Here is a 26421-nt window from a genome sequence, read left to right as displayed (position 1 = left end):
TCAGGTAGGCTTGGATTACCCTGTATTCTTCCGGGGATGAGGGGCGGAAGCGTATGCCCCTTCCATAGGGCCGAGCGCTAGGCGCCCGGCCCAATCGGGTGTGCAGCGCTTCGAAGTGCTGCACCCAATTAGGCAGCCGTTCCACTACTATGGGCGGATACCCTTTGGCCCTGTCGTCGACTCGATTCCCGCGGGACTCACCGACGACGGATAAGGACGGCGCTGCTCCAGCAGCCGCCATTGGGGGTGGGGTAGGAGCGGCGCTCTGTGGCGCCTGCGCCGACGCTGCCGCGGCATATGAGTGCTCTCGTCTCACTGCTCCTGGTGAGACTGGGCTGCCACTAACCCCGTCCCTATCAGCTTCCATATTTAGCCCTACAGGGGAAGGAGGGCGTGAGGTCGGTGCGGGAATGGCTGGGTCCGCGGGGACCTCGTCGTGAACCGGCGACGACAGCGATCGCGACGCTATCGCCGCGTATGATGTGCTGTCAAGGCCGGCCTCGACGGAAGGCGCCCTCGGGGGCTGTGAGGATGAGGAGGGGGAGCGCGGGGGGGACCTAGACTGCATGAGAGCAGTGTCTACCACAGCCTCCACTTCCTCTATGCTATCCTCAAATTCTTCAGATGAGGAATGGGTCTTCTGCTGCTTTAAGGTCGGCACCTTCGCGGGTCGATCTTCAGGCGAGTCGGAGGGCGAGACCCGTCTGGGGATCTTACTCGCCCTCCGAGGCGGCGATGGTGGTGCCGCAGGTGTCGGCTCCGACGGATCTAGGACCGGCATATCCTGTTCGGGTCTTGGGGGCAAGGGCACTTCGTCTTCCTCCTCCTGCCGGGCTCCTGCGGAACTTACTCGGCTGGTGGTGGCGGCGGCGGAGCCTCTCCGAGCCCCCTTTCGGCCACTGCTCACCATAACTATGGTGTGCGTGGGTTCCTCAGCTGGTCGAGGCAGTTCACTCCGGGGCGCGAATATATCACGCACCGAGAGGCGTCCACCCTCGTCCCTTTCGAGGCTTCGCGGGTTCGCGCCGGGGGACCGGCGCGCTCCCTCCTTGCTCTTCTCCCGTCGCGCGGCCATCCCTACCGGGGGAAACGCGCTTGTGCGGAGCCCAGTAAGGCGCCAGCGACGACGGCGGTTTTAAATACGCGCGGTCACTCCGGCACTCGCACCCTTTCACACACGAAAGGGACGGGTGTACGGAGACACACTATGGTGTGTTCTCTCGCTCGCACCCCGAAGTGAGACTTTCGGAGGGTACTTACGAAAAGTTGTCCCGGGGGGTACTCGAAGGCTCTTCGTCCGGCTTAGAAGCCTTGGTTCCCCTTGCAATTGGTGCACTGCAATCCAACGTTGCACTGCAATCCAATGAAAGGCAACCAATTGCACTGCAATCCTGACAAGGGCACTCTTTGTGACACACTCGGCACTTAACTTTTGTAGTAACAAAACTTCGTGGACGTTCGAGAGGCGCGGTGTTCGCACCGCTGGAACAATCGTTCGTTCAAAGATATAACTATCCTATGTCAAACTATCCTATGTCCTTTCTCGGGTCTCAGACTGTCTTTGTACAAAATTCCATTCAAATCGGTTCAGTGGTGTAGACGTGAAGAAGAGACAGACAGAGTTAATTCCACATTTATAATATTAGTAAGGATTAGTAAGGAAGTAAGGATTTGCTGACGGATACATAATTTCAGTGCTTGTTTGATCCTGATAACCTTTTTTTTCGCTATCCTCGAAAAAATATCGAAGATAGAACGATTCTTAGGGCCTCGATTTTTTGTGAATCGATTTATTGCACTTCGATTCGAATCGATTCAAAATCGATCTTTTCCGGTAAGAATTGCCACCCCTATTATAATCCCAATAAATCTATATAAACAAATATAATGTTGCAACCGTCTCCGATTGCAAGAACTCATTAAACTCATGGTTATTTAGAGTATGCCAAAAGACCCACAAACGTAGGTAGAATGCATTACCGGAGACCGATTAAAGAAATCGACTTTTTTGGTCAAAAAGATCGCTTCTCTGATTAATAGATCTAAGATCACTATCCCTAGTTCCTGTGGGATTTCTGGGATAAAAACTATCCTATGTCCATTCTAGGTTCTCAGACTACCTTTGTACAGATTTCATGAAAATCGGTTCAGTGGTTTAGGCGTGAAGAAGAGACATACAGACAGACAGAGTTACTTTCGCATTTATAATATTAGTAAGGATTAGTAAGGATATCGATTAAAATAATCGACTTTTTGGTTCAAAAGATCGATTCTCCGATTAATCGATCTTAGATCGCCATCCCTAGTTCCCGTGGGATTTCCGGGATAAAAACTATCCTACGTCCGTTCTCGGGTCTCAGACTATCTTTGTACAAAATTTCATTAAAATCGGTTCAGTGGTTTAGGCGTGAAGAAAAGACAACCAGACAGACAGACAGACAGAGTTACTTTCGGATTTATAATATTAGTAAGGAGTAAGGATTAACTTTCTAATAATATTTAGTTTTTCTTCAGAGAAAATGTTTTGTTAAATCTTATATCAAGCATACATTATATTTACATATTTAATAAAGAGAGTATTTAATAATAACAGTAACAATTCAATCCGAGTATCCAAATTTATAGCTATTTTGAAACAAAATTAGCATGGCTACACTGCCAACAGGGCACCTTCGATCGATGGGTTGCTGTCAACAAATCTTTCATCAAATAAATCGACGAAATATTAGAAAGCAGGCGTAGTTAGATCCACACGGCTGTCTCTGTTGTTGTCTCATTAAAACTAGCGCAGCCGTGATTCTATCGGGAGTCTTAAACAGATCTCATTAGAGAGTGAAAGTGTTGTGAATGTGGTTCGGTTCCATGATAGTGACGAGGCTGTTTGTGTCGGGCGCAACATATGCGAGGGGCTGATTCGCATGTTACGTAAGCGGTGCTAGCGCGGCATGTCGTGGATGAAGGGGGCGCAGGGCGGCGCGCCGCCGCCGGGCCCCGAGCAACAGCCCTACGGAGCGCCCCAGGTGAGTCTTCAGGTTATGTGCGTACAGACGTAAACAATGACGTGGTCCGACACCTAGCGAGCTCCTCTTTCATATGATTGATAAATACTGCATACCATATGATTGATAATAGTTCATAGCTTTGTTTATTAACTCAAATCAACATGTATATCTCTCAGTTTTTATATTAGTGTATCCTTTATTTCAGCCTTATGGTAATCAACAAAATATGTACAATAATTATCAGAATACGCCAGCGAATGTTCCACAACAACAACAACAACAACAACAACCACCACAACAGCAACCTCAAATGTGGCAAATGCCTCAACAGACCCCCCAGTACAATCAGCAATATGGTCAAGTGTATCAACAGCAGGGTTTTGCAGGTAATGCAAACCAGTTCTACCAACAGCCACCTGTACAGTACAACCAAAATTACAGTAACCAAAACTACAACAATGTGCCACAAGGATACCAACAAAATTATTATCCACCCCAAGTAGCTCCTCAGCAGAACTATACTCAGACAAAAGCAAATTCAGATACATGGGAGGATAACTGGGATTGGGGCTGGGAAGATGCATCTAAACAAGCCCAGAAAACTTTGCCTCAACCTGCTCCTACCCCTGCAGTGCCACAGCAGCAAGTATTCAATAATGCTAATGTTATTGAAGAGAGCTTTGCGGCTACTGATAGTTGGAATTGGTCCATGGAAGATAAAAAAGACTTTAAAGATCAGCCTATAAAGCAAGCTAGTGATGATTCTGCTTCAATTTCTGTTGAAAATCCAGTAGTTGATAACAATCCAGTAAATGACATCAGTTCTCAAAGAAGTCCCAGTAACTTATCATCTCAGCATCCATCTGAAGAAATTAGAAACCTTAGTGACAAAGATGTGGTCAAGGACCGCTTACCCAACCTAGCTTTAGGAAAGCGTTTCCATTTAGAAAATTTGACACCACAGTGGTCTATTGAATCCCAAATGTCTCAGGAATCAAGTGATGGGCCTCAAACTCATTCTGAGGGTACATACCGAAGTGAAAATCAGTCTAGAAATTCTAGTAAGAGTAGTCCAGGTCTAAACACTGATAATTCAAATTTTAATTACTCACAATCTGGATTTGAAGATTTGAGCTCTAAAAATATAGATTGGTCTAAACAGTCAGATGACCCTGTTGAGGTCAACAATGTCCAAGATACAGGTAGAAGAGAACTGCATGATGAACTTTTAAATCCAATGCAAGACATGAGCATTTCTAATCATGAAATTCCTGAATCAACACATATGAGAAAAGGATCAGAGAATATTTTATCACCAGAAAATTTACCAGAATTGCACCCAACATCTGCAACTGCTCGATCACCTGCTAATTTTTATTCTACAGAAACCCACATTCCAACAGCTATGCCTACACCACCTGTATCTACAGCTTTGGCTGGCCCATCAGTGCCACCTACATCTCAGCAACAGTTGCATCAACCTCCAGCAAATTTCCCTCAACCATCATCTACAGGAATTTCACCTGGGCTGTCTGCCAACCATCCTGCTCCCGTAGGAGCTTCATCATCTAATATTTTTCCTGAGAATGCTCCAGCGACTGTTCCACCAACTAGTTTTCCTTCAATGTCATCCATACCTCCTCCAGCCAATTTTCCTTCTACTCAGAATCCTTTTAAACATGCAGGTCCTTTTTCCCATAAAAATATAGCAAAAGCACCAGGTAATATACCTGCACAAGCATTTTCTCAATCAATCCCTAATAGTAATTTGTCTTCACCTGCTGTTGTCAATAAAGTTTCCCAGCAAAATAGAGTGCCTCTAGGATTTGGTGCAAATTTAGAAACCACCCCTGATAACTCAGAAAGACCTGACCAGCCACAAGTATCAGCGTATCGACCAATGCCTGTCTCGCAACAAGTGCCTGACAACTTAGAAATTGCTCCACAAAATGATCGAAATGAGTATTTACAAACTGCACATTTATCTAGTGGAGACTACGGTGAAAATACAGATTTTAGTAGAGATAGTCCACTGCCAGGTTTAAGGAGAATGGGTGTTGGCCAGCAAGACTCACAATACAGCCAAAATTTAAATATATCTGGCGACGAACCTCCTCCAGGTCTCGCACGGATGGTCCCTGGACAGCAAACTGAAACTGATCACAGTTTCAGTCAGTCAAATGACAATTATATGGATAGACAAATTGATGGACAGCCAACAGATTCTAATAGACGCCCATACAGGCAGGCAGATGGTCAACAAACTCCTGATAACTATGCTCAGCCACCAACGAGCAGAGGGGCTGAAAGAAGACCTATTGGCTTAGACAGAATGGTGCCAGGTGAGCCCAGTAACGATGAGTTTATGCAATATACAAATTCCAACTTTGGTAATTCAAATGATCAAAGAGTTGTCACCGGAGTTGATCATGACTATGCAATACCTGCTGATGTAAGTCATTCGGACATTAGAGAGCAAAATGTCGACGGTTCTGATTACACAGATCAGACTATTAGAAACCCTGCTAGAGATATTATGAATACTCGAGAAATAAATGACGCGTCTCCGGATTATAGTGCACCTTTGGACGAGCAACAACGAGAAGTAACCATGGAGGGTGAAAACTTGCAAGATTTGAGCGTAATTTCCTCAACCGACGTATCGTACTCTCGTGACCCAACTTTTGACGGAGCCAACTCTAACCCTATCGATGCAAGTAAAGATCGAGTTCACGAAGCAACTGATTCCATAGAAAGTCTAGCAAATAATTCGAGAAGGCAGTCTCTGAATCGTGTTACCTCCGGTGAAGATTCCGAAAGAGACAGAACGTTCAAGTCTTCACCGAGAAGAGACAGAGACAAGCGTAAATCTTCGAGAGATGGTGACCGGGACCGCGAGCGCGACAGAGTCAGGGATAAGGTTCGCGATAGAGATAGGGATAAAGAAGGCAGGTACTCTAGAAACGACCGAAAATACGATCGCGATCCGGATAGACGTTCCGCCAGGGACGACAGACGCTCCGATAAGGACAGAAAGGATAAAGACGCAGAAAGAGACAGGGATCGTGACAGGAGGGACAGGGGAGAAAGTCCCGATAGCCGCAGATACAGGCGCAAGGGGCACAGATACGAAACAGAAGACACTGATTATTACAGCGATAAGGAAAGAGAGCGCAGGTTTGTTAATTTGTTATTAAAACTTTTTCAAACTGTTCAACTGCTGAAACTTGAAATAAACAATAATATTCTCGTAGGCGCTACAGGGAGGGATCATATAAATCATCGAAACCGCCACGACCAGAAGACAAGGAGCGGCGTCAGGAGGAGCGGGAGCGCAATAGGCGTTACAATACGATAGAGCGAGACAGGCGATACGACGACGAGCGTGACGGGCCCAGCCGTAGCCGCCGGGACGAGCGCCACCGCGACCGCTACGAGCGCGCCTACCGGGACATCGACCCCACCAGGAAGTACGGCAACCAGAGGAGAGACCGAGATGAAGACGAGCGCAGGAGAGGTAACATACAATCCACATTAAACACTTTACCGTCAACATTCAATTTTACTTTAAGAAGATAAGTAACCAAACCAAATATTTTTCTACTACGAATATAATCATGCAGTGTTATTATGCACCTGAATCCCGACCCACTTGCACATTTATTTCGAAGCAATTTATACTTTTCTAACAATAGTTAAAAATCACCTCACACTATTTTCATTTTCCAGTGCTTAGTTAGTGATATGTATTTAGTACAATATCACTTTTAAGAATTTAACTTTGTTTTGTTTATAAAATACTTGTAAAATTTATTAAATCAAATTTAGGGCACCATCAAAATATTATGAACCATATATATTAACTTGTTGTTTTTATTTGAATCAATACATTTAACGTAAATCGGGTTTGTAATGTAACACAAACACAAGAAAATGAAATTGTAATGAATGATAGGTGTTTATGTTTGTTTTGTTTTCCAGTTGTGACGTTCTCGGGCGATGCTAAGTCCGGTAGTAGTAATGCACAAGGTACAGATCTAACATACTGGTGTGTCATGCAGTGTTCTGTGCACGCAGCGCTCGCTCGCTCGCTGCAAGCCGCGCGCCGTGTAATGTGTAATGTAACATACAACCCTCAAGAGAATAAACTCTTTATTTTTTTATATTCTGCTCACGAACGTCAGGCTAATTTAGTGGTTAGTAAATTCACATGTATTGTTGTCACATGCGCGGTTGTTTACATACTTCATATGTCTAAAATGCAAAGTAACGTAGGTGCCAAATTTGGATTTCTACGTATTACATCTGCAGCTAGTCGAGTACTGATTTAATTCAATTAATTATACAAAGCCATTTTACTACTAATACCAGGTGTATAACTATATGGTATTTTTTTAGTGTCATTTACTTATTTAATGAAACAATAAAATTATAATTGGTTTGAACAGCTGCACTATTGTATCGTTCATGTCTTAATACCTAGGAGTAATAATATTAAACGTGTTTATATTTGATGTAATTATATTTCGTCATATAGTATTCCTATCATAGTGCTGGGCCGGGGTCTCCTGCTTGAATTAAAACTTTATGTGAAATTTCAATCTGGAAGGAGCAGGAGCTGGAAGCCAAAGATTATAATAATACGCTATCATAATAATTATACATTTTTTTCTTCTTAGTTATTATGCTTTTGTGTTTATATAAAAAGTGTCTCCTTTAGTGATTTCTGTTTATTAATTACAGTAAACAAGTATCACATTTTACCAGGTGTTCGAACAGGTGCTCGGTTACCTGAATCACCTGAATGTATTTATCTTTGCACAAAATATTTATGAGCTCATATTCAGCGCAAGTGCATTTGAGTAAAGAATTGATTAAATACAATAAGGCAGGGGTTCCCATAGTGTGCGCCGCGGCGCCCTGGTGCGCCGTAGAAAGTAAAGAGGGGCGCCGTGAGTCGATCCTCTAATCATTGGACACCACAGATATTGGCGTTTTGGTCATCGATTCAAAATGAATATCCAAATTTAACATCCAAAATTCCAAAGCATTAAAACATTTCATTCCGTTTGCAACATCATATCTATGTGAAGCTGGGTTTTCAGATGTAGCTGTGATAAAGAACAAATATCGGATCAATGTGGAGCAAGAAATGAGAATAGCAGTGTCAAGTGATATTCCCCGCTTTGAAACTCTGCGCGGAGATCACTTAGCTCACCTAGCATCATTGATTTGACTGAATACATATCGTATTTAATTTTTGTTTTTTCTCAAGTCTTTCTTCTTGTTTTCCGTTTAAATTATTTTATAATAACGTATTGTACAATTTCATATTGTGGTGTTTTAAATTCGTTTCGATCAACCTAAGGTAACTACTATTATTTTAGTTACCTATTTCTTTCGACTGTCTTCTTCAAATAGTTAGCTGAGACAGGGCACAGGGCGCCGTGAAAGAATATTAAACTTGTAACTGCGCCGCGGGTTACAAAAGATTGGGAACCCCTGCAATAAGGTAATGAGTAGTGAGCATTGGATCTTATATTACACATTACGGGGGCTAGTGGGGTGCAGCTGGCGGAGAATGCTGGCATACGTGGCGCATGCATGGACTTGCTGTCTAAATACATATTTCAAAGTAAACACACATTGCACCTTAGTCATTGAACGACGATAAAGTAGCTCAACATTGAGCGCCTTCAATGAATTTGTAAATAACACATGCTTACATCACATAATTACATAAAGTAATATGGAATACCTATTTAGGTTTTATGAAAAAATGATATATTTTTTCTTCTTTTACATTTTTTACACTCTCTGTTAAGAATCATCACATTTCAATAAATGAAATTTTAATGTGATCAAATTTAGTATTAAATTGGCTTAATAACTAGTTGAAGAAAACTGATGCTTTCATGCAAATATATTATTAATTTCATTCGAACATTACACCAATAATGTTATCTACTGATTGAAGTAATTATGATATTAAAATTGTCAAAACTGTGTTAATTTTTAATAAATAAAAAATACCAATCTAATTACAAAAGCTATCAATAAAACAATCAAATCTCGAGAGATTAATTCAAGGCTAATGTGTGTTATATAAGACACAGTACCAAGTACGGATTCACGAGCGGCGCCGTGCGGGCGCGCGGCGTCGTCGCCGGTGCCCGCCGCGGCGCTCCGAGGACTGATAACATACGCATACGGCATACGTCATACGCGTGAAATTCATTTCTATGGGAATCATTTTGTACGTTCTAATACATACATAATGTTTGATGTTGAGTGGTTTTGCTGTAACAAATAAATATCGCAAATTAAATATGCAAAGAAGCATAAGTAACAACGGTGCAACAACCGACTTGAATTAAAATAACAATATAAGTTCTGGCTTTGGTTGCGTGCATTTCATACTTTTTAAAACAGATATAAAATCATTTTAGGAATATTATTTTCCTCATTAGTTCTCAGAATTAATCATGAGATGTGTTGTGTAATATACTATGCAACTTTTAATGTACACGCGTAGAAATAATCTCACGAAATGTTATCGTTTCCAAAGATGTTACGTGATTTGAGTTTCAAAATGTATTACTCGTAATGCAAGGTTCCGATAAAACGAACCTTTATCGATTCGATCGCTACATAATACCTACTTGATGAACATTTTAATTTAATTAAACATGTTGCAACTTAATTTCTTTTTACATAATCTACTTTGCTATTTTAACATTATATTATCGTATTTGAAAAGACGATTCACGGAACTTTTGTAGCTACGATTGAACATCGTAGTATCAATAAAAATAACCCTTCTGTTTTATAACTCTGTTCTTTGATTTTTGTTCTCTTCATATGTGTTTTACCACGTCACTTTATAACCCTACATTACATCAGTATGTACCTATTTGAGGACACCATTTAAAAAGGTCAGAAACGTGAAGAAACGAGGGCAGTAGTTCGAGTAGCTCCTATTGGTGAGTTAAAATCACATAGGTGTGGCGATGTTGTGAGCGTATTGCGTGTTTCAGGGGAGAGCTACTCATCGCCGTCGCGCGCGGGCTCGCGCGAGGCCGGCGCCACGGACGAGGAGCCGCGCGACGACCGCCGCCGTGCGCGCTCGCACCGCCCCGACCCCTACTACGACGGTAAGTAGCCTGCCTTGGCCGCAGATACATGCATCCGAACTTAAGGGTGCTTAGCTCGCTTCTCTCCGTATAATTGACATAGCCTAGCTATCAGTGTTAAGATGGAAACAGGTAAAAATATAGGATATTAGTGGATCTGACAGTGGAGGATACCAAAATATATTCCGAGGTACCTTACCTTGATACTAAATGATGGTTTTCTGTCCCAAAGAGTGGGGGTCTATCATCATCATATCTGGAATAATTGTATCGGTTGACAACCGATGATAAAGCGATACTTATTATATTTGTACATTTACAGAGTACAAGATAACCATAAACTAATTGTTTACAATTAGAGATGGGCAGAGGGTTTAAACCCATCGGGAATAAACCGGGTTTTTACCCGGTCGTTGGGAAGAAATAGGGTTTAAACCCGAAAATGGGTTTTTATTCGGGTATTTACTATTTTCATGCATATCTATCCTTTTTTAAGCGCAATTATTACTTCGATGATGATACTGTACTAAATATGGACTGTAAAAAGACATTTACAGCGCCAAAAATGCCATTTTATCACGCGATTATAGATGCAGACTTAGGTAAGAAGCCAATTAGCGTATGCCTTTGATGCAAATTTCAAACAATGTCCACGTCCCGTTGTTATTCTAGAATATAATATCCTGTGGCTCCTATAACAACAAATACTAATAATAAAAAAACATCAAAATTTTTCAGCATATTTCGCTTTATCTATTGAACCGTAATACGTAGACAGTTCAAATTTTCACAAGACATTTACTTCTATGGTTGCTATGAAAAAATATATGATAATTGGGTGGTACGGAACCCTCCTTGTGTGAGTTCGACTTGTATCAGGAAACGTAACATACACGTTGCCTTGATAAAAAGTAGTATATGTCGTCCTCTGACTACAGTATACAAAATATTTATTAAAGGGTGAAATTTTGAAGTGAGCTTTCAAGACTTAATCCTAAACTATAAGGATCAGCTAAAAAAAGCTGAATAGAGTTACGAGGCCGATATTGTGAAAAACTAAACTGCATTAGTTTTTCAAAATATCACTTTTTTTTTAGTTTGTCATATATTACTACTTTCTAGAATGTGACCCTTGTAAGCGACACTGTGCGATGATGGAATAATACAGGGTGTGATTTTTTTTAAATGAACTCGTTCGATTCCCCGATTTTCGAAAAAATCTAATGATGCAGTTTTATTTTTTATCACAATTTACCTCGTAACTCCTTTCAGTTTTTTTTCAAAATCCTCCTATCTATGAAAAAATGACACTTTGGTATTTTAGACAAATATACACCTTAACTGTCTAAATATCTAACCAGATCCAAATGTATTAAAAAGATTTACAAACATACAAAATATGCGCGAAAAACATAATCCTTCTGTGGCAGTCGAGTAAAAAAATAGGTTAAACCTCAAAAATATAACATTAAAAAATGTAAAAACGTTGAAAATACCGTAGTAACTTCTAGTATATCTATTCAATAAATATTTGATTTGAATAAATATTTTAAAAACTGTCCAAAGATTTTATGAAATCATTTTTAAATACCCAAATAAATACCCAGTGGGAGGGTATAAACGGGTCTTTATCGGGTTTAAACCCAGTACTGGGTTTAAACCGGGTGTTTTGCCCATCTCTATTTACAATAGAACAATGGAGGAACGCGAAAAATTCAACGTTTGAGAAATATAAGTATTATGTACGTTTGTCAGGGTACGGGGGCGTGGCGTATGACCCGTACGCGCTGCAGCGGCGCCAGTACGAGTACTACGAGCGGCTGCGGCGCACCGACCCCGCCGCCTACATGCGCATCTACAAGCAGCTCATGGCCGGCCACGCGCCGCTCGACCAGCGCGCGCTCAAGATGTACACTGAAGGTAACAGAACTCCTTATACCGGTATCTAAGAGGGATTATTATCACCTATGATATGTCTACACTCCTTACCAATAAAAGAATTTATTGTAGATATAATTCAGTTATTAATTTAAAATTGCATTATGAATAATAAAAAGGTACATAATTTACTTTATACTTAGCTATCTGTCAGCTAATTGTGCTTTCGTAGGTAATGTTTTTTTTTTTAAAAGGGTATATTTTATAATATATAAAATAAACTATATTATCTGCAGTTTACATAAATCAGATAAGGTTACTTATTTTTAAGAAAATATGGCGGCTCCATGTATCCTAATTGTGAAGAAATTAAAGCTAAGTATTAGAAAAGTTAGTTCTATATGTTACTCCTTGATGCACGGTGTTACGCATATAACGTACTTTATTGTTGTATATTATATGGCTGTCTAAGTACGCATTTATCGTTTAGAGTGAAACCATTAAGAAAAGTATTACACAGTTTTATTGGACGCTTGACACGAGACTCACGAGTCCGCTGTCACGTGTCAAGGTAACGAACACGTGCTCTCGGTTGTTGTTGCAACTTCCTTTATACTCGTTTATACTCAAATGAAGTTTCACGCGGCGGAATCCGGAAAAAGTATTTCAAGACGTCAACCTATGTTTGTGCGAAATAAGAAAGTTATGCCAAATGAAGAAGATGTAAATGTGAAGTTGTGTTTGCGCGTGCAGGGTACGGCGCGGCGCCGTACGAGGCGCGCGGCGAGGAGCGCGGCAGCGGACACTCGGGCCGCTCCAGCGCCAACGGGCTCAAGGGGAACGACACGTACGTGCACACACACATGTACACAAGCACATACACTCTAGCAGAGTACACTCCTACTGCAACACTCGCTTCCACCCACATATAATATCATCTTAAAGAGAACTATTTAAAGCAACAGGAAAATGGTGGAACGACACCTGTTTCTGTTATAAAGCAGTTCTTCCATTCGATGGAAGGATGTGGATTACTACGGTTGGCTCAAGAATAAAAAATAAAGCTTATATTATTCCTATTATGCACCTAGTTTATTAACACCCACATCTTACATCGACCAACCACACAGTCAGTTCAAATACATCATTTAATTTGTATAGTCCGTGCCAAACTGCTAGTCCGCTCTGAATGTAGAAACGAGTTGCGTCGAATAGCGTTAATATCGTAAGGACTATGCTACGGAATACATGCTTGTGTACATAGTTTTGCGCAATAACTTCAGAGCGAACTAGCAGTTTGGCGCAGACTATAACCGTTTAATTCGCTCCATACTCATAACCATGAATAATTTCTACCCAAAAACAGGGAGTAGCTAGTATGCGGTTGGTAAAATTAAACAACCAAAAGAAACAGCGGGAGCTTGTAATGCTTTAAAAAAATATACTTTTTTTACATAATAATCCAACTTTATACAATGATTTTAATCACCATGGGTATACATGGTGCAATATGAATAATTTTGTATTGTAAAAATATTTTTGAAGTCGGTTATAAATACCCAATTGTTTATATTTTTGTAGATATTTTTCTTAAATTATCGAGTTTTTGGTCTAAAATATGGTTTGACACTAGACTCGCGGTAATCCGACTTTGTCGGATTATAGAGTACTTCCACGCCTTAAAGGGCGCCGGATTAGGCAAGGGACGGATTACCGCGTGTCTTTTTTTTATAATATTTTATACATATATATTTTGTATTATAGCAAATGTAATATTTGTAGCAAAATGCCTCCTTGCCATTCAAATAACCAGTCATTAGACATCTATGCAATTAATACTTCCTGAATGCACGAATCGTTTGTTAAATTTATTTTTATTGCAACTTTCACGTAATTTCATATAGACATTTTCACAAGTGTACATTATCATCCGAAGGAAGATATTTTTTAAGTCATGGAATGGCATCGAGAGCTCCGCTTCGCATATCGTACGGGTAGACCTCAGCTCGCAATAGCCCGCACAGTATGCTCAAAATTTATTATGGATTTTTAAGGATTCAGTGGATTTATGAGGGAAGTTGCCTCTGCTTTCCTTAATAATGATAAAATACTTGTATAATCTTTTAAATTGTTTTAAACTCGCTAACTACGTGCAATTAATTAATGCTCATGACAAGAACTGTGAAATGTTTTCAGTAGTTTTTATTCTTATATATCAGGATCACTGTGAATGAATTTATCGTTAAGTAACAGTGATAGCCGTATTGTATTGTATTGTAAGAAAATAAGATCAAATATCTGTTTTCATTCCGAAAAGTAACCCCGTGTATCTGTCACATAATCAGCTGGCAAGGGCGAGGTTTTATCTAAGATAGATCATTTAATTTTATGAATGCAATTACCATGACACGTAAATGGTTAAATCCATTTTACAATGGTGTTGTAATACAAGTGCGGGCCATTGCGAGCATAGCTAGCGCGTGGCTTGAGCGGCGAGTGTGCGCGCAGGGAGGCGTGGCGCGCGGCGGGCTGGCGGCCGGACTACTCCGACAGGTATATCGTACGGTGCACGTATCACTTTTATACGATATCAACCTCTGCTTTGTAATTGAAGAAGATAAACTGGCCACGATATCAGGAATATTGAGAGGGAGAGTTTTAAATTTATATCATCAGTATCAATAGTTATAGTAGTAAATAATAAAATTGATATGTGTACCTATTGTTGTATGATAAATTTTTCACTTTTTGCATTCATAACGGCTCGTTTACCATCATTTTGTGAATTATGGTAGTACATACAAGCTTTTAGTATGAATCATGTTGGGTTTATATTTTTATGCATTTTGACTGGCACCCCTATCACAATCTTCCTTTTTACAATATTTCTGTATGTAAATTTTGTTAAACTATTGTTGACGTATCTTGACCTATAAACTACATATTACTCATACATAATTCAAGAGTTCAGTAATATTTATACTTCCACTTTTTAATAAATCAATATTTGAAACATATTAGCTTAGTGTACATAAATAGTAATAATAACGTGGATGTGATCCCAGGGAGCTGACGACGGACGCGTCGCTGAACCTACACTTGGAGGAGTCCACGGTGCGCTCGGAGCGCATGACGCCCTTCAAGTTCTCCACTGCGCACATCAAGGTACCGCCACTAGCCCACTCTGCTACTTTAAGAGATTTTTTGTAAGAAGAGACGAGTTTTAATTACGTATTGAATAATTTGGACAATTAATTTGTCTAGGAGAGTGAGTTAGTTTTTGTGAATATAGTGGCTAGTAATAGTTAGATCGAAAACAGAGATATTTGTCTGACAAATGTCTTCGTGGGTTTTTTTAATTGAATAATTCCGAATACTTCTAGAATGACTTGTTGCAGGTTTAAAATAATTTATTAATATTGAATTTGTTGAAAATTCATGTAAAGTCGAGAAAAAGTAGAAAGATACACGAACTACGGTCGGAACGCTACGGTATTTCTTCAAGAGAAGTTCTCAAGCAGCCCGTCGGCATTATGATTCGTTTAAAATGCTAAAGACAGCTTGTCGCACCGGTGTGACCCCGCAGGGCAGCCTGTCGGCGCGCGCGCTGGTGGTGGTGCGCGCGGCGTACCCGGCGGACGGCCGCCCCGCCGCCGTGCAGCTGCTGCCGCTGGCCGCGCTGCTGCCCGCGCCCGACCTCGCCGCCTACCCCGGCCCGCTCCTCAAGGGTGAGCCAGCGCGTCCACCGCACCGACGCCGACCCGATACCGGGAATGAGACTATTTTGATATGTCGTGACGGCGATTGTTCGACCATCGCGACCGATATCGGCGGTATATTTTGTTCTCGCTGTCGCGCGTGTGACGGCAATGTATGGACGAGTTCCGATATACTTTATATTGCCGACACATCGGCCCGTCAAAATCCCGCCCGCCGATATACTCGTAATATCGGCGGCCGGGATGACGGTGACTATAGTAAATGTATGTAGTTATGTACGCTACTTCGGCTCCGTCATTAATTTTCGGTAACAACTCGGTGACGGTAGCGGTGGACAAACACCGTAACTCACACCACCACAGGCCCACCGTGGAGGAGGAGACGTTCATCAACAAATACCATATTTTTGGTTGATATTATAAGTAATATGAAGCAAATATAGTATACAATTTAGTCCGTTTTTGAGTATTTCAATAACTTGTAAGTTTCAATATTATGAAATCAACGTTAAATACAATTATCATTTTAACGATTATCATTTTGGAAATGTTCGGCTCTCTAGTTACTTTTTACATTTTTGAACTCGTTGACTACTTGTCGTGATATCAATATACTTGATTTTAGATCGATATTATAGGAATTACAACAACTGTAATATAAAAAAAATACATAATCGTGGCCACGATGAGACTCCAATTACATCGTAATTAATTAATTATCATTACGGCTACTTCATTCAAATACGCTATTTTTATTTAATTGTAAAGTTGAAGTGTGTAAAGCGGGTAAGGAGGCAGGATAACGTTCTTTCGTTATAGTCCGCGTAAAACTGCTAGTCCGCCCTGAATATAGACATGAATCGCGTCGCCATAGCAAATTGTATGACTACACCTGCTCGCAACAACTTCAGAGCGAACTGGCAGTTTGGCGATAACTATAACGAGGTACGTGTTCGGTGTGTGCAGGCGTGACGCACAAGAAGAGCGTGATGGAGTACTGCGCGGCGCGCGTGCGCGAGGCGGCGGCGGCGGCGGCGGCGGGGGCGGGCGGCGCGGCGGCGGGGGACGCGCGCGACGCCGCCGGCCGCGCGCTGCTGTGGCAGCTGCTCGCGCTGCTGCTGCGGCAGAACGGGGTGAGCACATAGAGAACCCAACCACTATTAACGTTTTCATCTTTCACATTTGAACAATTTTCTGATCTATATTAAATATAGACTATCAAATTGATATAATTTACTTTTAAATATTACTAATTGCTGGCTGTACAAGTGCATGCCCGTTGACCTGTTCAGAATGAGAGAGTCACTCACATTCTGGTGTTGTTGCTATCATTAAATACTTAAATGTATTTATTAGGTGGTAGTGGGCACGGACATCGCGGAGCTTCTGATGCAGCACACGCGCGAGTTCGAGTACACGGCCCAACAGCCCGCCAAGCCTGCCGCTCGGACAGGTAATCGTTATGTATTTATAAAGATTACATGACAAGCAGGGACATCATATGGATTGCAAAATAACCGCAATGCAATTGATAATAAGGATGTTAGACAGTAAAAAGGCTTCGGTGTGACAATTGGAATTATGGTTGAGTGTTGTTATTGCCGTGTTTGCAGAGTCGCGGCAGTCGGCGGCGAGCGGCGCGCGGCCGGACGAGCGCGCCTCGCCCGACCAGCCCGCCGTACTCGACGCCATGCGTTAGTATTTTTACAAGCTCTCCCAGATTTGCTACTAGAATTATAATCAATTCGCTTATATATTATATAGGAAGTATTTTATGTGCTACTTTTATTGAATGAATATTGTTTTGTACGATGTAATATGTAACATTTTTTGTTTATTAATATTTCCAGCTGTAGACAGCGAAGGGTTGATACGTCAGCAATGTAATGTGAGCGAGAAGGAGGCGCTGGATCGGTTGCGCGAGTACCTCATATACGGCAACAGACAGGAAGCGCTCGGTAAGTTATATTTAACTTATAATTGTTATTCAGAATTTTATACATGCATGTAGGTGTGAAATATGTTTTGTTCTTTGTTAATGATACATTATTACACAACATACATACACAAAATTTAAAAGATTATTTCCGAATCCAGATTTTAGAAGTTACTTATTTGTTTTTCACAGATATACCTTTATTTGCATAGATAATCGTGTGTTTGCATAATCTTGTTCATTATGCGTATTATTAATCCCGGACACGTTAGTGCGGACCGCGTGTGTCCAAGTGCCCGGACATCGTGCACGCGCATTGCGCGGCGTAGACACACGGGGACGGTCCGGATCAAGGGTGCATCGCTCGCACTCAATAGATAATTTATTAGTGACCGTCTGAAAATAGATCTTCAACCGAAACCGAAAACAAGAGCAAGAAACGTATGTATCGGTTGGGCCGAAATGTCTTTTTTGGCCGAAACGGAAGTGGAAAATTAAGTCGGTCACTACTAATAACGTGCTCCTTGGATTTCTCCTGCGCCACGTCCACTGACTATCGTTTGTCGGTGACAGAGTGGGCGCTGTCTGCGGGGCTGTGGGGGCACGCACTGGCGCTGGCGGCGCACGCCGGCCGCCGCGCCCGCGCCGCCGCCGCCGCGCGCTGGCTGGCCGCGCTGCCCGCCGCCGACCCGCTGCACACGCTGCACGCCGCGCTCGCCGCGCGCACGCCGCCCGCCGCCACCGTACGTACACACCCCCCGCACACACGCCGGCCGCGCTGCCCGCCGCCGACCCGCTGCACACGCTGCACGCCGCGCGCACGCCGCCCGCCGCCACCGTACGTACACACCCCCCGCACACACGCCGGCCGCGCTGCCCGCCGCCGACCCGCTGCACACGCTGCACGCCGCGCGCACGCCGCCCGCCGCCACCGTACGTACACACCCCCCGCACACACGCCGGCCGCGCTGCCCGCCGCCGACCCGCTGCACACGCTGCACGCCGCGCTCGCCGCGCGCACGCCGCCCGCCGCCACCGTACGTACACACCCCCCGCACACACGCCGGCCGCGCTGCCCGCCGCCGACCCGCTGCACACGCTGCACGCCGCGCGCACGCCGCCCGCCGCCACCGTACGTACACACCCCCCGCACACACGCCGGCCGCGCTGCCCGCCGCCGACCCGCTGCACACGCTGCACGCCGCGCGCACGCCGCCCGCCGCCACCGTACGTACACACCCCCCGCACACACGCCGGCCGCGCTGCCCGCCGCCGACCCGCTGCACACGCTGCACGCCGCGCTCGCCGCGCGCACGCCGCCCGCCGCCACCGTACGTACACACCCCCCGCACACACGCCGGCCGCGCTGCCCGCCGCCGACCCGCTGCACACGCTGCACGCCGCGCTCGCCGCGCGCACGCCGCCCGCCGCCACCGTACGTACACACCCCCCGCACACACGCCGGCCGCGCTGCCCGCCGCCGACCCGCTGCACACGCTGCACGCCGCGCTCGCCGCGCGCACGCCGCCCGCCGCCACCGTACGTACACACCCCCCGCACACACGCCGGCCGCGCTGCCCGCCGCCGACCCGCTGCACACGCTGCACGCCGCGCTCGCCGCGCGCACGCCGCCCGCCGCCACCGTACGTACACACCCCCCGCACACACGCCGGCCGCGCTGCCCGCCGCCGACCCGCTGCACACGCTGCACGCCGCGCGCACGCCGCCCGCCGCCACCGTACGTACACACCCCCCGCACACACGCCGGCCGCGCTGCCCGCCGCCGACCCGCTGCACACGCTGCACGCCGCGCTCGCCGCGCGCACGCCGCCCGCCGCCACCGTACGTACACACCCCCCGCACACACGCCGGCCGCGCTGCCCGCCGCCGACCCGCTGCACACGCTGCACGCCGCGCTCGCCGCGCGCACGCCGCCCGCCGCCACCGTACGTACACACCCCCCGCACACACGCCGGCCGCGCTGCCCGCCGCCGACCCGCTGCACACGCTGCACGCCGCGCTCGCCGCGCGCACGCCGCCCGCCGCCACCGTACGTACACACCCCCCGCACACACGCCGGCCGCGCTGCCCGCCGCCGACCCGCTGCACACGCTGCACGCCGCGCGCACGCCGCCCGCCGCCACCGTACGTACACACCCCCCGCACACACGCCGGCCGCGCTGCCCGCCGCCGACCCGCTGCACACGCTGCACGCCGCGCGCACGCCGCCCGCCGCCACCGTACGTACACACCCCCCGCACACACGCCGGCCGCGCTGCCCGCCGCCGACCCGCTGCACACGCTGCACGCCGCGCTCGCCGCGCGCACGCCGCCCGCCGCCACCGTACGTACACACCCCCCGCACACACGCCGGCCGCGCTGCCCGCCGCCGACCCGCTGCACACGCTGCACGCCGCGCGCACGCCGCCCGCCGCCACCGTACGTACACACCCCCCGCACACACGCCGGCCGCGCTGCCCGCCGCCGACCCGCTGCACACGCTGCACGCCGCGCTCGCCGCGCGCACGCCGCCCGCCGCCACCGTACGTACACACCCCCCGCACACACGCCGGCCGCGCTGCCCGCCGCCGACCCGCTGCACACGCTGCACGCCGCGCTCGCCGCGCGCACGCCGCCCGCCGCCACCGTACGTACACACCCCCCGCACACACGCCGGCCGCGCTGCCCGCCGCCGACCCGCTGCACACGCTGCACGCCGCGCGCACGCCGCCCGCCGCCACCGTACGTACACACCCCCCGCACACACGCCGGCCGCGCTGCCCGCCGCCGACCCTCTGCACACGCTGCACGCCGCGCTGCAAAGTTTGCTAACATTATCATTAAACTTCATAAAGTATAACATACGAGTACCTACTGTAACTGGTTTTTATTAATTTCCTGCAAAGGATTTGCTGCAAATAATTAATTTTAAGAGAATACAATATTTACGAGCAATAGTTATTTACATGAAAATATGATGGCAATATATTGAAGTAAGCCTGTCCCGTGTTGCAGTGCGTGGCGGACGAGCGCTGGGGCGACTGGCGGCCGCACGCTGCCATGCTGCTGGCCAACGCGACCGGCCGCGCCGACCACGACCGCCGCACGCTCACGCAGCTCGGTAACTGACATCTACATTCCTTGCTTGCTATTATATTCCAATTGCTTATTCACGTCAGACAATTACTAATTGATAGGATAATTTTAATTAGTTTCAATAATGTTTATATTGGCGGGGCGTAGGTGACTCGCTGGCATCTCGCGGGTTGATATACTCGGCGCAGTTCTGCTACCTGGCGGCGGGTGAGCCGCTGGCGCGCCACCCTCTAGCGCCGCTGGGGGCGGGGCCGGGCGAGGGGGCGGGGCCGCCGCGCCTGTCGTTGCTGCTGGCCGACCCGCGCGCATCCACGCTGGCACAATTCGCCACTAACCAGGCCATCTTCGCCACGGAAGTGTATGAATACGCGCTCTCGCTCAGCCAAGACTACGTCATCAATGAGTTGCAGGTTCGTTATAGTTGATGTTATTTAAAAATATTACGTGTATGATTTTGAAGTTAAAAAAAAGTTTTTTTTATGCATGTTTAAACTATTTAAGGTTACCTGGGATCATCAATGTGGATTTGAAGAAAAAAATATATTCTTACTGCCAATTATGTTAGAATTTACTGTTAAGTCGATTTTTGATACCTCGTATGTAACAGAGTCAAATCTAAACGATGACTACGACCATCGAGTCACCATAGTGGATATAAAAAAAGTAGGCTCACCTTCAAAGAATTTAGGTAAATAGTGTATGTATATAAGTGTGTGTGTGTGCGTGCAGGTGTACAAGCTGTTGCTGGCGGCGCGGCTGACGGAGGCGGGGCAGTGCGAGCGCGCGCTGGGCTACGTGGAGCGGGCGGCGCGCGCGCTGCTGGCCGCGCCGCGCGCCTTCCCGCCCGCGCTCGCCGCCGCGCTCGCGCACGCCGCCGACCGGTCAGTAGCCCCCGCTCCCCCGCTCCCCCGCTCACAATTAACACGTATCTATCCGAGCCGTTCCCGCTTGCGCCGAGACTGTAGCGATGCTTCTGTGCCCGACCTCAACTAACACGCTAAACTTATCTAAGGTTGATTACAGATTTGTATTTTTTTTTATAATATAGGTGTAGCAGGCGAGCATGCAGTCCACCCGATGGTAAGTGGCTACTGCCTCCCATGGACCTCTGTAATCAAACCCAGATAGGATTAGATATTCCTAACTGAGGTCGGCCACAAATCCGCCACTACCTCTGAGAAATAAGCTAGAACGCCGCGGAACAGTATGTCTCCTTTACCACACCCTTCAAAAAGGAGCACAGTAGTGCCTAACATTGCTGTTATTAGGCAGAAACAGGTGTGGCGAAAACAGGGTTCTACCACATTGAAAATCCTTGAATGGGTGGCAGTGACCACTTTCCATCAGGTGCACTGTGTACTCGTCTATTACTTCAATATACAAATATAACAATATAAAAATAATTTTATATATAAATATAAAACAAAAAAATAGTAATGCAACAAATATATAACGTATGTGTTACAGGTTGAAGTACTACGACCCGGCGCTGCAGGAGGGCGAGGGCGAGGGCGCGGAGGGCGAGGCGGGCGCGGAGGACGGCGACAGCGGCGAGCCCTCGCCGCGCCACCAGCAGTGGCTGGCCGACGTCGAGCACGTCGCCAGGGCGCTCTCCGTGCGTATCCCTTCCTTTCATACCGCATACAATTACAGATCTTTGTTCACTCCATTTTTTTTATTTTAGTCCTGACATATTTGTATACAGGGTGAATTTTTCAAACGGGCCTTCAGGGCCAAATCCGAAACTATAAGGATTACGGAAAAATGCTGAAAGGAGTTACGAGACCGATTTTGATAAAAACTAAAACTGCATCATTGCTTTTTTAAAATAACTTTTTCCCTAGCCGGGAATCGAACGAGTTCATTTTGAAATAAAATATACCCTCTATATTATTCCACTATCTGATAGTGTTGCTTATAAGGATCAAAATCTGGGAAGTAATTATAAATGAGAAACTAAAGGAAAAGCCTCAATTTTAATAAAATACATATTTTTTTCATATTCATTTGGCAGGTAAGTCCCCGCCATTCATCAATTTAAACATTTCGTGTATTAACAATTTTTTTGGCTCAATGTTTCAAATCATTCGAAACGGACGTTTTGTTTTCCAAGAATTTTTATGTCCAACTTAGTTAAGGTTATTTTTAGGACCATGATAATTGATTTAACTTGCTATAGGCGGATTTTCGTTCGGCTGTATATTAATTTCTTGTTGATTTTTTTTTCAGACCGAAGTGTCCCAGCACACCACACCGCAACACCGAGCCGACCCTACCTACGGAACTCAACAACAGTACTCCGGTTGGGGTGATCAGGTTTGTAAATCGGTACTTCATATGTAACTACACGTGTGATGGGTTCGTTTTGCGCATACTTGACTTATTGAAAAATTAAATATGAATTAATTATTAATTGGCAGACATTGCAGCAGTACCCGGCCAGCCCGCAGCAGTACCCGGAGCCGGCGGACGAGGCGGCGGACTACAACACGCACTACTATGCGCAGCCGCCCGCACCGCCGCCCGCCGAGCCGCTCGCCGCGCCGCCCGCCGCGCCGCTCGCCGCGCCGCTTACCGCGCCGCTCGCCGCGCCGCTTACCGCGCCGCTCGCCGCGCCGCTCGCCGACCCCGCGCCGGCGCCCGCCACCCTCGTGCCCGCGGACGAAGCGCCAGCGCAACACTACAATGATTACAGTGGTTACAATGACTATTGGCAACAACAGGATTCTCATTACGGATACAACGAGGTTAGCATCGTTTAATTATACAATTTCTATATTATTACTAGGGGTGCCCGCGGCTTCGCCCGCATTTTAAGGAAATAATATGACATACATAAAACTGTCGAAAATTGGTCTTACCATCTCCCAAAAATAAAGATTATCTCCTCTTAAACTAACTCCTCTTAAACGACTGGACTGATTTTGATGAAATTTGTTGTGTGTGTGCAAGGGGACTTAAGAATGGTTTAGGTTCACAATTTAGTCCGTGGGAAAAGGTTTTTTTTTAAATTAATTTTTAATTCGTATGTAGTTATAGAAACGGAAACTATGCATATGATCAAGTGATGATCTTTAGCAAAGTTGTTGTCCAAGAGCCCATGAGGGTTTGGGAGTTGGTAAGACCAATTTTCGACAGATGGCACCACTGTCATTCCAATGCAGGTACAAATTTTCCATTTTATGTATGTCATATTATTTCTTTAAAATGCGGGCGAAGCCGCGGGCACCATAAGTAATAATATATCTATCTATTACTTAATATTCGTGTTATTTTTTCTTACTTTATGTCAATCAGTACTCTGGGCTTGAATGTAATTTTACAACTAGTCACGTAATGCTCGAATTAAGCATGCAGTTCATTTTGTTTATTGATACCATTTATATTAATATTATATAATTAATAAGTAATATAGATTAAACAATTATGAAGAGAGCCATACGTCGGATTCGTGTTTTATTATACCACGGAGTTATAATAATATGATTAGGTATTTTTTACGAAACGATCAAATTCCATTTATATCCGTTGCGTCGATTCCCCGCGCGTTTCCGACGCAAGATCGCGACCGTCGCGCTGCCGCATGTCCCGGCCCCGTGTAGCGTAGGGTGTGAGTGGGTGTTTGCTAACGCGTGTTTGGGGGGCAGCCCGAGCGGCCCCCGCTGCGTCGCCGCCGGCCGGCCGCCGCGCCGCAGCCCGCCGCCCGCCCGCCTGCCGCCCGCCCGCCGGCCGTCGCCCGCCCTCCGCGCTCGCGCGCCTCCAGCCTCGCCTCGGAGCCGGACGAGGAGCGCCCGCCGGCGCCTCGCCCCCGGCCCCGCTGCGGCGCGCTGCTCGCGGGCACGGTGGACGCGTGGGCGCTGCGCGGCGCGCCCGGCGGCCGCTACAAGCCGCTCGTGTTCGGCGGCACGTACCCCATCGACGAGCCGCTGGGCGCGCCGGCCGGGCCCGCCGCGCGGCGCCGCCTGCGCGAGACCGTCGAGCGGAGCCTGGACCGCTTCGAGCGGCTGCTGGCGCGGCGCCGGCCCGCCGTGCCCACCTTCGCCATCGACGAGCCCGCCGAGCCGACGCGCGTGCCCGCCTCCGCCATGCTGCGCGAGCGCGACGCCAAGTACTACGTGGCGGGCCCCAAGACCTTCGACATCGACGAGCCGGTCTACGACTAGGCCGCCGCGCCCCTCGCCCCCGCACGCTCGCCCGCCCGCCCGCACGCTGACCGACTACAGTAGTGACATAGTGTGACACACGATATACCTAGAAATCGTTTAGTTGTCATTATTTTACAAAGTGTAATTGTTTAACTTTTAGTGGATGGTGTGTTCGATGTGCATTTATTTATTATATTCCATCTGTGATATATTTTAGATCTGATATTTGAAAGCACTCCTCGCTATATAAAAAATACCTAAAAGAAATACGCACACGAGGATTAATGTTTATTAAATTATATTATGAGTTTATTCTAACATGGTGCAATAATAATAACAGCGTTACCAATTTATCATGGAATTGTTTGAAACAATAGATCGCTCTTTTACAAAGTACTATAAAGCATTTTAATATCTATATTTATTTATTATTTGCAACATTGATTTATGTATTCGTTATGTACTGATTGTAGTTGTTGTAATAAATGTTTAATAAAATAAATGTGATGTTATTCCTATCCTCCCACCTTATTATGTCTTTACATCATACTAAAATCTTGTTTTAATATTCTGGGTCGCGTGACGCGGTCGAGTTAGCTCCAGTGACTTACAAGGCTGGATACAAGTATAACCTGCATATTTGACTAGGTATGTAATAATGTAGGTGTTTCTACGTATGTTGTTGTGTGTTGCAGGGCGGCGCGGCGGCGGGCGGCGGCATCACGCTGCCGGGCGCGCGCGCGCGGCCCGACGACCGCGCGCGCGACGACGACCACGCGGTGAGCCGCACACCCGCACACCATACACACAGTACCACACGTTACCACTAACACACCATATCTCCAATTTTCGTAGATAAGATGTAATTAACCCGAAGCAAATATTTCTTGAACAGCCGACTGAGCGCGACACGGACAGCCCGAATACGACGAACGCGAAGAGCGAGGGCGGCGGCGGCGGCGGCGGGGGAGGGGGCGGGAGCGGTGGCGGCGGCGAGGCGCGGCGCGGCGGCTGGCTGGGCGGCTTCCTCACCAAGCTGGCGCTGCGCCCGCCCAACCAGATGATCCTGCCCGACGACAAGAACCCCACCGTGAGTGCCCGGCCTCGACGCGCCTACACGCTGCGGGGCTACCGCGCCCCCACGCTCATGTAGACCTGTCGATGGCTTTTTATAACTTATTGTACAAGTATTTAAAAGGAAAAATATATTAAGTAACGGATTATAAGCAAGTAAAAGACAAAAATATTAAATTATCTTTTTGTGTTTAATGTTCATGGTAATAATTTTCCTATTGTTATAAATATGTGTTACTCTTATAAAAATCTTTAACAAATTTAGTTAGTACAATCACTAAATGAGTATGTTTTATATAATTATTATAATTGTATAATTATATTATTATCACAATTATTATTATATCTATTTTTATATATTCGTATTTGTGTATATATATAATAATAAAATATATATCTGTTGTGGTATAGTCTTTTATTTACATATAAAATTCTGTA

General features: G+C 46.1%; 1 protein-coding gene across 5 annotated transcripts in view; it reads left to right on the top strand.

The window, feature by feature from the left end:
• The first annotated feature begins 2633 nt into the window (after positions 1 to 2633).
• Sec16 (endoplasmic reticulum export factor secretory 16) overlaps positions 2634 to 26421 on the top strand; it is a 28435-nt gene continuing 4647 nt past the window's right edge. For 2 of the 5 annotated variants that reach the window (XM_073079302.1, XM_073079301.1), the window contains exons 1-23: positions 2634 to 3020; positions 3208 to 6179; positions 6257 to 6519; positions 6984 to 7031; positions 10040 to 10156; positions 11891 to 12055; positions 12767 to 12860; positions 14522 to 14566; positions 15079 to 15178; positions 15600 to 15741; positions 16699 to 16865; positions 17089 to 17185; positions 17346 to 17426; positions 17583 to 17690; positions 18242 to 18411; positions 20684 to 20789; positions 20912 to 21174; positions 21494 to 21645; positions 22232 to 22379; positions 22994 to 23080; positions 23185 to 23511; positions 25605 to 25688; positions 25805 to 25999. In XM_073079302.1, the coding sequence (XP_072935403.1) occupies positions 2946 to 3020; positions 3208 to 6179; positions 6257 to 6519; positions 6984 to 7031; positions 10040 to 10156; positions 11891 to 12055; positions 12767 to 12860; positions 14522 to 14566; positions 15079 to 15178; positions 15600 to 15741; positions 16699 to 16865; positions 17089 to 17185; positions 17346 to 17426; positions 17583 to 17690; positions 18242 to 18411; positions 20684 to 20789; positions 20912 to 21174; positions 21494 to 21645; positions 22232 to 22379; positions 22994 to 23080; positions 23185 to 23511; positions 25605 to 25688; positions 25805 to 25999 (6006 nt within the window). In that variant the 5' untranslated portion in view covers positions 2634 to 2945. Of the gene's footprint in view, positions 3021 to 3207; positions 6180 to 6256; positions 6520 to 6983; positions 7032 to 10039; positions 10157 to 11890; positions 12056 to 12766; positions 12861 to 14521; positions 14567 to 15078; positions 15179 to 15599; positions 15742 to 16698; positions 16866 to 17088; positions 17186 to 17345; positions 17427 to 17582; positions 17691 to 18241; positions 18412 to 20683; positions 20790 to 20911; positions 21175 to 21493; positions 21646 to 22231; positions 22380 to 22993; positions 23081 to 23184; positions 23512 to 24411; positions 25412 to 25604; positions 25689 to 25804; positions 26000 to 26421 lie in introns of those variants that run through there. The other 3 variants (XM_073079303.1, XM_073079306.1, XM_073079304.1) reach the window with 3 other exon arrangements.

Source organism: Epargyreus clarus, unplaced genomic scaffold (genome assembly GCF_041222505.1).
Source record: "Epargyreus clarus isolate Ecla_fem2 unplaced genomic scaffold, WU_Ecla_fem_2.2 ptg000014l, whole genome shotgun sequence".
Taxonomy (NCBI): domain Eukaryota; kingdom Metazoa; phylum Arthropoda; class Insecta; order Lepidoptera; family Hesperiidae; genus Epargyreus; species Epargyreus clarus.
Note: the sequence above shows the minus strand (reverse complement) of the source record. Positions and strands in the feature narration are given on the sequence as shown.